This window comes from Parasteatoda tepidariorum, chromosome 11 (genome assembly GCF_982258835.1).
Source record: "Parasteatoda tepidariorum strain Cologne lab strain chromosome 11, Ptep-v5.0, whole genome shotgun sequence".
NCBI lineage: Eukaryota > Metazoa > Arthropoda > Arachnida > Araneae > Theridiidae > Parasteatoda > Parasteatoda tepidariorum.
The window spans coordinates 41322140-41336262 of NC_141765.1; the positions used below are offsets into that span (position 1 = coordinate 41322140).

The 14123-nt window shown below is 26.0% G+C and overlaps 1 protein-coding gene across 5 annotated transcripts in view; it reads left to right on the plus strand.

Moving 5' to 3' along the window:
• LOC107453283 (uncharacterized) overlaps positions 1–14123 on the plus strand; it is an 81000-nt gene that overhangs the window by 48811 nt on the left and 18066 nt on the right. For all 5 annotated transcript variants that reach the window (XM_016070068.4, XM_016070058.4, XM_016070042.4 and 2 more), the window contains 7 exons: positions 855–956; positions 1355–1492; positions 3893–3988; positions 5891–6040; positions 10498–10593; positions 10677–10828; positions 14024–14122. In XM_016070068.4, the coding sequence (XP_015925554.1) occupies positions 855–956; positions 1355–1492; positions 3893–3988; positions 5891–6040; positions 10498–10593; positions 10677–10828; positions 14024–14122 (833 nt within the window). The remainder of the gene's footprint in view (positions 1–854; positions 957–1354; positions 1493–3892; positions 3989–5890; positions 6041–10497; positions 10594–10676; positions 10829–14023; position 14123) is intronic.

Here is a 14123-nt window from a genome sequence, read left to right on the forward strand (position 1 = left end):
AACTAAAGGTTTATTTGTTTAAAAATAATCCTGACTATCTAGCAAATTATTAAACAAACACATGTCAAAAAAGTAAAAAGAAGAAAAAAAATACTGAATTTAATGACAAAAAGAACCTGACAGACAAAAAGGTAAAAAAAGTGATGAAATAATGCACAATTGCTAAGTAGCAGAAGTCTCACTAAAAATAACTTACAAGAACTGTTACTTCCCGACGAAATAAAATGCACAGCAATCGCAAAATAACGAAAGTACCGCTGCAAATAGTTTTCACGAAATGTAAAATGTCAGAGAAAAAATTTAATTTTAATAAACCTAAAATTCATGTAGTTTTTAATTGTGTGCATTGTTTAAATATCGATGTTTAATTTAACAAAATTAACATGTTCAGGCATTTGGTTTGATTAGACTGCATAATCAAACAAGATAATGCTTCAAAATAACCATTTTACCAAACAATGAATTTCTCCTACTGCATGTGTAGAACCTCAATTCAATTGAAAATATGTTAGATGAGTTAATAAGACTGGTCCATGCAAAGAAACAAAAATGCAAATGTGGTGGAATTTAAGTAAAGCTAAAATTGAAAGCATAGTTTTCTCTTACACAATTTTAAAATTTATTTTCTGAGATACTTAACTGCTATTTGAAGTAGTCAAGCTAAATGGTAACATTCAAGTTAATAATAAAATTATTTATCCTTTTGCAACAATTTTAAAATTACTATTCCGGATACAATATTTAAGATTAGTCGTGAAATAGTTTTCATTGAAAAAATATTACCAATTATTGATTAAAAACTAATATTTTATTATATTTTACTCGCTGTCTTAACTTGTACATTCTCAAAATAGGTGCAATACAGTGGCGGAACTTGTAGAGATCCTAACTTGAATTATTATATTGCTTTTTCTACCATATTCTACATCATCTGTGCAGTATCTTTTATACAATTAGTAAGTATTTTTTTAAATTACATATTTTAAAGCAACATAATTATGACATCTTTTAAAGTATTAATTTGATTATTTTTATTATCTTATGTATAATTGATGTTAACAAGTTTCTTGTTTTGAAGAAAACTCAAATTTTATTCAAATGTGTTCTTATAAGGAAAAATATTAACAGATAAAGTCGTAAGGTTATGTAAGTGACCAAAATAAATTATTCTTTCTAGTAATTTGAAAAAAAAATATCGTATATTTATAATGTTTAGTGCTGTGAGTTTCAGCGATATAGTTTATAGTAATCTTAAAAAAATATCTTAATTTATTTACATTGGTTCATTTTTATAAAAAATTTTAACATTTGACTATTTTTTATTTATTTATAATTTTTTTCTTTTTTTTTGCAGCTTCTCTGTCTCAAGTCTGAATTCAGTCGAATGAAACAGCGCTCTTTTTTCAAAGCATTTAATGTGACAACCCAAAAAACTTTATATATATTAATCTGTATGGCTACTGCTCTAAGAGGCTATTATTTTTCATCTCCAGTAAGTTAAATGTTCTTTCTGATTGTAAGAATTAATTTGGTTTTTAATGTAGCTGTAATGACTGTGACTTCTGCATGATCTGGCAGAAAACTAAGGTTGAATACATCATTTCCTACAGTATATTACGTCTAAATCAATGTTACTCTGTATGTAATCATTTAACTCTTAAACTATGAATGATTAGCGTGGGTAATAAAATTTTACTAATTAATCAGAACATTTATAATAACAATATCAAACCAATAAGATTACCTTCGTACATAGAAATTTAAAAATAATTAGATGAAAAGTTATGCCATTTTTGAAAAAAATTTATTTGTTTAATGCACTGTACATTAATTTAATCTGTACCTGAATAAAAAGATAAAATTTACTGATGGAGATTAACTTTAAATATTAACTGATAATGGTATTGGTATTAATAGTAACTGGAGATTTATCTCACATTTGAAGTGAATTATAATTTACTAATTGAATTGATATTCTTTTTGCATTACAAACCACACAAATTTTAACTGTACTTTATTTTAAATATTAATTCAAAGCCTTACAATTTGTTTTTTAATTTTTAAAATTTTATTCTTTCTTGGGATTTGCCCTATAGAAATGTGAGGTCACATTTGTAAATGCTTAAAGCATATATGTGTGTATATATATACATATAAAACTTTTTCTATAAACAAGTTTATCTAAAAATTATCTCTTCTTTTTTTTTTTAACTAAAATACTTAAAAAATAATTAAACTTCAGTAAGTATTTTAAATTCAGTCAAAGAATTCAGCTAATTTATTATCATTAAAAGCATATTGATGCTTTGAGTTATAAAAAAATAACAATTTTTATTTGAACCTCTATGGATACACAAATTAGCATAACTTGTGAACTATCATTCCCAGGCACCAATCTAAGACTTTTATATTGATGACTTTTATGAAAATCTTTTATTGTCAATATATTTTTGTGAAAAGTTTTAGCGCAATCTAAGTTTTTGTTATAAAAATATAATTTGATTTGAAATATATCGTTAATTTGAGATTAAAAAATTATGTAAAATGTTCAATAAAAAAGTTAATTTTAAATTTAAAAGAGACACGCAATATATCTATATCAGCTAAGCTGTGAAAAATTATGTATTTAAAGATGGAAACTTCCTTAATTAAATTTTACCTAAACTTAATCATCAAGTTATTATATTCCAGCAAATCTACTAACATGAAAATTATTTCTATTCAACCATTATATCTATCAAAAATCAAACATAACAGAGATGAAACTTCTGTGATAATCTATCAAACTAGATGTGCAAAACCTCTTAACCGTGGGTGAGATATGGCTCCTCAAATAGTCAATTTATGACTCCACTAGTCTTCAAATGACTTTGAAAACATGATTTGCTTATAAAAAATTATTGTAGTAGCTTAAACATCATTAGATAAAAAGTGAAAGAAAGAAAAAATGTCACAGGGTAGCCACTCACTCTGGAAGCAGGAAAAACCTAAAATTCTCAGGGAAATATACTTTCAATTCTTTAATTAGAGAAATCAGCAATTAACTATATTATTGTGTTGATCAAATTCATTTCAATGAGTATTATATTCTCATTACGCACAGAGTATGTACAATCTGTAATTAGGCACATTTATGTAACTAATTATATCTTTTAACCAGTCTGTCTCACTTATATTTATTTTTCTTGTCATTGTTAATTAAATAAATCATTTTTATTATTCATTCTAATGAATAATTTCAGTTCTCTTAAACATTAGGACAATTATAATATTTTCAAGCCAATTTTGATCTTTCTAAAGCCTGCAATAAAATTATCAAAGAGTTTAATTAAAATCGTAATATTATTTGTTTAATGTCATGACAAATTTAGGCTTGAAACAATAAACAATTTTACTTGAAAAATGGAAAATATTGATGTAAATGTTTTCTGCCATATTTAGATATAAATTCTTAATACACATTTATGGATGTAATAATTAAAATTCCAAGATGGAGACAATTAATCAATAATTAAATTATATGGGGACAATTAGCAAAATTTTACTCATTTAACTGTGGAAATCTCAGGGAATTTGGTTTTGTTTGTAGAAAGGTTTCCTTGCTGTCAAGAGTTTGCAAAGAGCAGGATTTTCCAATTAGCCTATGACATAATTTACTGTGCTTTTTTAATCAATTTGATAATGTTCTCATTAAGCTAAATAATTGAGCTACCGTAAATTGACATAACAACCAAAATCACTGCACCTTTCATGTTCCTGGGTCCCACTTCCAAAAAAAGGTCAAAACCAGACAAATGAATTCTAAGAATCATTGTTTTCCTTTAATTTTAAACTGCAGTATTGATTTCTTCTTAATTTTTTTTTTTTTTTTACGAAACTTGTTTTGTTTCAGGATCATGAAGCTATGCTCTGGGCATCTAGTTTAATGAGTGCATATTACCCTATACTGTTGTCTGGATCATCTTTGATAGTGTGTTTTTGGGCAGAAGTAAGCTTTTTCAATAATGAAATATTTTGCATTAACTTATTATTTTAAGATAACTTTGTTTATTTTTCAGGCTAACATAGTTTTTAAGTACAAATTTAAGAAAGCATTATTTTTAAAAGGTACTTAGCTGTATGCATACTACACATAATTTTTTTTTTTTAATTTTATTTACAGTGACTGACGTAAAAATTCTTGTCCTATTTTATTTGTAGCAGTTTATTTTTTAACAACAGTAGAAACTCAATAATTCAAGGTTGACTGGATCGAGCCTACCTCGAACTTTTGAAAACTCAAGTTATCAAAAGCATAAAATTTAATAAATATTTAAATAAATAGAGGCAAAGGAAATTTCCTGTACAAAATAATGCAGCATAAAAAAAAATCAAGATTTTAAAAACTATGAAAATCCGTGGCAATAATAACTAACCAACATGCAATTGATAAAAACCATGTGTGTTTATGGGTGAATTGTTAATAATAGACTGTGTAAAAAAGTGATTCTTCAATGCAGGATCCGTAATTCTCCGAATTAAACAATATAGTGTTAAAAATGTAGTTTAAAAATAAAGATTTTAAAGACCATGAGAAAATTTGACAATGATAACTAACAAAAATGTGATCGATAAAACTACATGGGTTCATTAATGAATCGTCAATAATGAAGTATATAAAAATGATTCTTCAAATATGCGATTCCAAGTTCGTAGAATGAAATAATATAGTATTAAAACGTTGAGATTTTAAAAACCATTTGAAAATATGTATTAACGATCAACAAAATTGCATAGTGATTATCTAAGTATTATCTAAGTGATTAGTAATAAAAAGTGATTAATCAAATGCAAGATTCAAAGTTTGTGGTACGCAATTAATTCGTTTTAAATCATTAATATTTTAAAAAATTTGTGAAAATAAGAAACAATAACTACCAAAATTGTTATCATAAAGAGTAAAATGAAGAATTTAACAGAAATTAATGAAAATTGACTTACTGCTTGTTAAGTATTACCAGTATGTGTAAGTAAAATTTCTCAATGTAAAACAATAAAATTTTAAATAAAATTTATTTCAAAATAGTTAAAATTTCTTTATAAATTAATTTTTGCTTCATGCATTGTTGATTCTCAAAAGAGTGTATAATGTAGGAACAATAAATTTCTAATTCGAAATTTTCCAATAAATTGTGTGTGCCTGCAATTATAAATCTTGTCTTTTTAATCAATTCATTTATACTTTTCAATTATAAATTTTTTTTTGCTTCTGCTTTCTGCCCCAGTGGCAAAATTTCAACAGGTAATCTGCCATCCTGTATAATCGATGTTGCCAGATCCACAGAAAAAAATAATGAATTTCAAAGTTCCGCCGACCAGCAGAATCTTTGTCATTTATGAGCCAATGCTCATCGGCAGGAAATGAGACGTGGGGTGATGCAATCATGCTAGGGGCATTTACACTGGATGCGAAAAAAATCATGTATGCAAATTCAGAAATGTGAATGCACACCTAATTGGTAAGTTTTTCAATGATAAATATATTTCACCTATATGGTTCTCGTTCATATATCCGAATTTGCATACATGAATTTTTATTGTCCTTAACACTTTCATGGCTGACAAAAGTCAATTGATAATTTGAGAGTCTGATGTTCAAAATATTATTTCCTTGGATTACCCGAGGAAGTAGATTATCCGCAGTAATGATTTCCATGGTTTTTTTTAAAACATATGTTCTACAGATAATACATAGGAAGTTATGGTAATGTATGTTTAATAGCATTTTTACAACAAAAATGTATTGTATGTTTATTGTAAAAAATGTATTTTCATAAGCGTTCATAAGCATCTTTAAGCTATTATACTTTTTTTTTATCAAATTAAATCTATTAAATTTTCCTCTCTCTAGGTTTTTCATTTAAGAGATATGACTTATGATAAGCCTGGATTTTTAAGCAAATCTTTATTGGGATTCATTCTCTTCAATATTATAACTTATTCCCTTTTACTAGCAGAATTACTTTTACTTCAATTTTCTGACCCATCTGATATTGAAAAAGTAAGTTTTTCTTTTATAACCTATTGATTGACTGTTATATTTTAATTGAGCTAACTTTATCTTTTGGCCCATAATTTATATTTGCAGTGTATGCAAATTATGTGTGCAACAAGCAATGTTTTTGGCTGGCATGAGAGAGTTTGCTTTTGTTGTGATAAAATTTTATGCTTGAAGAAAGTACTTGATGATTTACAATAGTTGACGAATTCATATTTTGTTATGAAAAGATTTGTTGATTAAAGAAATTACTCTCTTTGAAGAGCTTTGATGAATTACCATTATTTAAAAATGTTGATGGATCTATTATCAGTTGTCCATATATTATTCCAGTGTGATGTAGACAAGAGTAATGTAGATATTAAACAATAGGAACTGTGTTAATCAATAATTGATTTCAATAAAAAATTTTAAAATTTTTTTTCAGAAATATGGAATCATGTGGAGTTTCAAAGTAAAAAAAAATATTCAGGACACCTCCTCCCACTATGAAATCAAAAATGTGCATCTCATATGTAAATTAGCATAGTTTTCGCCAAAGAAATTTAAGGAAGCCAAGTATTGGCTATTAATTGATTAAATTAAATGTCAAGGCTCTTTTTCCTAGCTCTCCGCATTCAAATGTGTTGGCGAAAAAGAAAACATGAGAAATAGCGAATTTTAATGAATCCAAAATATTAGCAACCTTATAATGCAGGGATGGCGAACCAACGGCACACATGCCATTTGTGGCACGCCACCAATCACGAAGTTCACTATGAAGCATATTTACAAATAAAATTATAATTCACAAAAAAAAACAATTATTAACAATTAATGTCAAATAAACAATAACCATAAAAAGCAAGCTAACAATAAATAACTAGCAAAAAAAGTTAACAGTCCTGCTTAAACTAACATCTTACAACCTAATGTAAGTTGTTTCTCATCTAATCTGCAACAACAGGAGTCATGTTACTTTAAGTTGAATTGCGCGTATAACTGAGACATTGCAAAATATATTCTTTTTTCATAGTGAATAAAGAGATTTGAGCTGATAGTATTTAGTAATACGTATTATTTTCCCAATAATCAGGAAGTCAAAATTATTTGACGGCACGTCTATGTCTTCATTAAATAATATTTTGAAAAAATGGCACGTTGGTGCATAAAGGTTCGCCACCCCTGTTATAATGGTTTCGAATTCTAGGCTAATGTGTTAGGCAGATGTAGAGGGAATCTCTTAAAATAGATTTTATTTTGCTCTCAATTCAAGGTTGTGATATAAAAAGATTACAGATTATAATAATGATTTTTATTTATTGAAAAGGGATTAAATAAGATAAAAATATGGGTTTTAAATGTTAAGAAGTATGTTATGCTTATTCCAGCATGACATTGAGTATAAATAAATAATAAAATAAAATATTGAACACTTAAAATGAAATAATAAATGAAAAAACAAATTGTTTCAAATAAATTATTTTTATAAAAAATACATAATTATATTCTAAATAAATACTGGTACTAATTAAAAATAAGTTATTTAAAATTTAGTTCATTTAGAAGTATTAAGAACTCAATATTTTTTATCTAAATTTAAAAGCATCTTCTCTCAAAAAAAGTAGGTAATAGCTGCACTTCTATTATCTCACAATAACTGAATTAGAATCTGGTACAAATTAGCTGTGCCTTGTTTGACTGTTAGCAAATATTTTTCTGTGCAAGGAAGAGAAGACATTCATGTGGCTTGCTGGTTTTTCTCTAATGATAGAGAAAAAAAAGATTTTCTCTTGCTCTGTAATGATTACTCATTCTCCCAAACAGGGTGCTTTATAAGAAAATTTATGCATAAAAGAAGCATTCTTTTTAATTCCTAACTCTTTAGATATACTTAACTTTATATTAAAATATTTGTGTATAATTAGAATACCTGCCAACTTTTAACCCTTTGCTTACGGCTGGTACAATAAGTGGACCAGAATGGCTTCATCATGCTAAGTGCCGTAAGCAAAAAGTTCCAAGGTTAAATTTTGCAAGTGGCAGTGAAAAGATTATTGAAATAACAGTTGTAGGTAAAATTAAGTATTAATTTACCAGGGCTACCACATACTCTCATTTGAATATTGAATACTTTCCTTAATGTATATGATAAATTAATTTATATACTGTAGTGATCAAAAGCATTTTTAAATTAAATATAAAATCCTAATAATCAAGTTTATATTTATAAATTTTACTGCTTCTCTAAATATATAAAGAAGCATTACCTGTAGCTCGCCAATTCTCAATGTACAGTCCACGGCAGCAACTGAACTTAATAAAATAAAAACTATAAAGAGAAAATTTTTTTTGGAAGAAAAAAATTGGAAATTTTAAAGTATGCCTTTCAGTTTTTGATGCTCACAAGTTTTAGTCTTAGATGTTCGTTTATTTCACAATATAAGTCAATGTAGTTTTTGATTACTTTCTCTCTTTGTTCATTATTTCTTCAAATTTCCAAAGTTTTAAGTAACTCAATATTTTTAATACAACATATTACCATGTGTGAATTTTGAATTTAAGTTATAACTATTAAAGCCCTTTATTTGTGTCTATTCAATATTTTTAAAGCGATATTACGATTATACAATTAAGACTTGTGAGTTTTAAATTGCTCATTTTAATTATCACTTTTGACATGCTTTATTTATGCAGCTTTCATCTACAATCCAAAATTTTTTTTGATCTTTGTTTTTTTTTCCCGTAGTAGCAGCTACTTATTTCACCTTTTTTTTCTTCCAAATCACACATAGACAACAAACATAGATTTTTAAACTGTTTACTGTTTTTTTACTTTATTTCTAATTTTTTGTAAAAGTGCGTAAAAAATGTTGCAAATTTAACATTTGTAAAATCGCTTATCACTGAATACAATTCTCCTGAAATTAGAAATATACTGAACTGAACAGCTGAATGTTGAATCTTATTTTTAGCTATAATGCGTTTTATTTTAAATTATTTTAGATCCTATAAAATTTCCTTGATCAAAACATAAAATTTGCCTTTATATTGCTCAATAAAATACTTTTTTACTTTCATTCATGATTATTACTGTTCATTAATTTTGAAATAAACTTTTGTGTTACCTGATGTGATAAAAAAAGAACAACAATTCTTTTTCCCCCATCTTTATAAATATATCTATATTATTTTAAGCAATTTATTTTTCTCATACGAAGGAAATTATGTATATTAAAAGTATCAGTTTGGTATTCTTCAGTTTTGACTGAATTTTAACATTTAAAAGAATTTAATTTTATGCAAATATATTACTAGTTAAACTGATAAGAATTATGTCTAATACACTGATGTTTCTATTAAAATTATCATTATTGCTATGAACATATCTAAGTATTAAATATGCAGCCCTTCTTAGATCTACCTGCTGTACAAGTAGCCCTTCATTCAAAATGATTGTGCGACCTTAATATAAAATAAATTCTACAGAGAATCTATAGTGGTTAGCAACTCTAAATAAGTTCCCTTAACCAAAATCCTCATGAAAGCTAAATTAAAACGTCATAAATAATTTTAAATTAAATTTAAAAATCTAGTTATCAGATAAAATTTATAAATTTTACTTACTGCTTCTTTAAATACTTAAATAAAATTTTATTATATTAAATTAATTGATATAAAATTTTATAGAAAATCCGTTGTGGTTTGCACCTCTGAATTAGTTTCCTGAAAAGGAAAACTTTAAATAAGCAAAATTAAAATGCTTTGAAGTACAGTTATTTATTTTTTGTTGTACATTTAAGAGGTAAAAAGATTTCGTTTTTTCATAATCTATTTTTTTTTATAATGTTAATTGTGATTCTTTATATTGTACTCAAATTTTTTTTTTTTTTTTTTTTTTTTTTTTTTTTTTTTTTGCCCCTTTTCTACTTTTTAGCAAATATTTTTTAAGCATTTCAGATGGTTTTGAGACATGACTGAACTTAGTTTTAATAAAAATCCTAGAGATAAAGATAGAGATAACATAAACATAGACATAAAGATAAAGATCAATAAATTCAACGAACAAAACAAAAATCTTAAACCTAATTACAGCTGAAATAAACATGTACGTAATTATTCTTTGTTATTGTACATGTCATATCACAACCAAAATTATCTGAAGTATTTTTTATCCAGTTTGCTTCATTATTACCTTTTCCTGTAATAATTTTAAAATGAAAATATGCATAGTTTTAAAATTAGTGATTTTATTTTGTAAAAATATTGGTGAAAAATTATAGTTTATTTTCAATTCTTTTCATGTAAGTAAAATAACCTAAATGTGCTCATTTAATTAAGTGCATTTTTAGTAATTCAAAAATGCTTTTATTCAAATTTTCCTTTTACTCTTTCTAAATTTAATTTATTAATTGTATGTTTTAATTGTGGTGCAAGAATAATTTTTTGCTTACTTTAATTATTTTCCATTCATTTTACAGAGCTTGTTTATTAAAGTGTTTCATGGTTGCTATGCTATTTTAATGCTGGTGGTTGTTGTTTTCTTCTTGATCTATGGTGTTGAAGTATATTTCAAGGTATTTTTTTTCCATTAAACTAAATCAGTTATGGTTAGTTATAAACTGCAATTTAATTTTATCTATTTATGTATTTATGATAGGTACGAGGTCAGTTTTTACAAGGTTCTACATCAGCTACTGATGCATCACAACTTCATCAATCTCGCATTGGTCTAGTTTCTCAAGCAGTATTACTTATATTCACTATCCTTTTCATTTTTTCTGACAGCCTTGGTGATTTTTGGAAAACCAAGTAAGTTTTTTTTATTATCAATTTCAATTAAAATTAATTTCCTCTCTAAGAAGTGCCGTTACACAAAACCTCTATCTGTTTTTCATGCTCTTAGGAGCCTTCAGACATAATTTTTATTCAGAATTTGTGTCAGTAAAGATAATGTGTGTTAGTAAAAAATAATCAACGTAATACCACTAGCAGGGTTGCCGCGACAGGGAAAATTCAGGGATTCCCAGTTATTTCTTAAGAAACTGGAAAATTCTAGAAATTTTATTCTTCTCTTTGGAGAAAAAGCATCTCTTTAAACATCAAAGAAATAAAGAGTATAATAATTGCTCCCATTACAAAAGAAGAAAAAGCAGCCATACCTGCTGTCCAATTATGGAAAGCTTGCCAATTATCCATATCTTTTTCACCTCTCAGTTCTTTCTCCTTCCTCTTTATTTTACTTTATGACATTATAAATGCACCCATATTCCAATGTTCCTCGTCATAGGTGTGAGTAATTTCTTAATTTCTGTACGGGTGACGGGCATAACTTTAATGGGAAACAAGAATGTCAATACTTAATCTGTTCTGACATAGCAGTGTGGTAATTTGCTGTTGTGTTGTATAAAGGAGCTACTCAAAAGATTTTTACTTTGCTGTTGCAAATCCAAAGAATTTTCAGATTTGTAAGAGGTTTTGTAAATAATTCTTATATTATCACATGGCAATGCTGCTGTAAAAAGTGGGTTAAGTATTAATAAGGACATGCTTATTGAAAATATCTAAGAAGAATCCTTAGTTGATTTCAGAATTATCTACAATGCTATAAACTTTTATAGAGGAGTTTTTAAAAGTTCCAATGCCAAAAGGTATGTTCCAATATGTATAAATTAGCTCGAATGAAGTATCATGGAGCTTTTAAAAAAAAAGCAGAAAAATATCCAAAAAATTGAAAAGAAGTCCTACAAATGTAAAGTTAATGGAACCAAAACAACAGTCCTACAAATGGAAAGTTAACAGACCAATTAAACAGTTACAGAAGAAAAAACATGTAATTAATAACTGAAAATTCTGTAGAAGTTGTAGATATGGATTCTCAAATATATGAATTGAAGAAAAATTATTAGTTTTGCTTGGAAATTAATTTTTTATGATAGCAAGATTATTGTTCTTTATTTTATTTAACCAGTTTTTAATTTTTTTAGTAGTCTATAGGTTAGTTACCAATATTTTCACTCTCTTAACTTGTGTCGGGCATTTTCAAAATTTTCTATATTTTTGATATGATAATTTATTTTAAAAAAATTTTGGTATGTAAATATGAACAATAAGTACTCTGTTACCATTTTTATTTCAAATAGTGTTGAATTGTTACTACCTCTTGTTTTATTTCAGTGATTTGAACTAAGGGGATATTATTATTTTGGGAACAACATGTGAACACTGTAGTTATGTGTTACTCCTTATATACTACATATATATACAGGGAAAACACAAGAATTTTTTTTTTCAGTTTTAAGTGGCAACCCTGACTAGTTCTATTCAGTATAGTTTGAATCACATTATACTACATTGCAGGGATACAGAATATGTCTAATTGCATGAATGAGATGCAAGGAAAGCAGCCTAGAGAAATTTTTGGTCTATTTGGAAAAAAAATTTCTATGAAATTTTTTATTGTTTAAAAAAGGTTGCTTTATAAAAAAATTTCATGTAAAATATTGGCTAAATTAAAATTTAATCAAGGCTAATTTGTACTGATTCTATCATGAAAGTGTCACAAAATTTTCTCTTTTTTTTTGCCAGTTATCCCTATTATAAACTTTCTTGTTTTTCTTCTTTTTTTTTTTTTTTTTTTTTTTTTTTTTTTTTTTTTTTTTTTGAAAAAAAAATTATTCAGATATATTTTATACAATATTACAAAAATACCATCTTTTTTTCAAATTATAAAAATAATATTGCCTACAATATTAGAATATCTTTTATACATTTAAATTTCTTTCTTTAAAATTTATTCATGTTATTTTTGTGTATGAAAATGATAATCTGTTATTTAATATTTTTTCATTTAATATGATAAATGTTTTTTTTTATTTGCAATTTATTTTTCTTTACATGTAGAAAAAAAATTTGTTTAAAGCAAAACCATCTAACCATTGAGTTTCTAAGAAATTTCAGATAATCTCTTGTTCCAGCAATCACTTGTCTGCATAATCAGAATATTCAATTCCGCAAGTTGTCCATGAAGTGTTTATTTCGTGGAATGGACTGCCAATTTATCAAATTACAAACCTTTCTTAGACTTCTCATTGTGAAAAATATCACTTTACTAAGTTTTACTAGGTATCCCGGTAAAAAGTGTGTTATGCATTTAATAATTTACAGCATGCATAAGGAGAATAAAAGGTTGTCCTTTATAGATGATAAATGAACATTTATTTTAAACAACTTATGAATGTTTCTTTTTTTAACCAAAGCAAGTTAAACTACTTGATTTCCTGGCAATTGTTAAATCTTGTTATTAAATTAAAAATGTAGTATTTGAACAAATAAGACATGAGAAAGAGGGATTATAAAGTCATCATTTAAATATACATTTATAAAGCTTATTTTAATATTTTATAATTCCTAAACCATATCAATTTTCTGTCTAAAAAGCATGTTTTTTTAGTTGTATAAAATGTAACACATATAACTTTATGTGAATGTTTATTTATTACTTTCAATTCCTTAAGTATATGAATGGGACCTTAAATTCAGTTTTATAAATTATTGCTAATTCAATATATTTTGATTTCCATTATTATTTTTAACACATGTGCTAGTTTTTTTCAAAAATTATGTAAAATCAAATGATTTTTTTTTAAGGAAATATTAAAATTTTTAACAGTATACAAAATTGACTATCTAAAAACCTTTTGAAAAAATAATTGTAACTAAAAAATAATTTTTTGAGAAATTTTAATCCAGAAAAACTGTGTTCTAGGAAAGTATTAATCTGAGAGACTTTTCTGCACCCCTGCTATGTTATGATGATTTACAACAAATATTAAATATATGCAAAATATTTGAAGCAACATTGTTAACATATTACAAAAAATAAGATTAATAAATATTTGTTTGTGTTAGTCCTTAAACTAAAAAAAAATTTCTCATCTGGCAAACTTTGTGAGTTCCTTTAAGTTTAATAAATAAGTTATATCATTAATCTTTTTTGTACCATAGGGTTCCTGTAATCAGTCGAAATTATTATAATATTGTGTTCAGAGTAGTAGAGATGGGTGTTGCTCTTTGGTTTCCTTGTGTTTTGTGGAATTGTATCAGG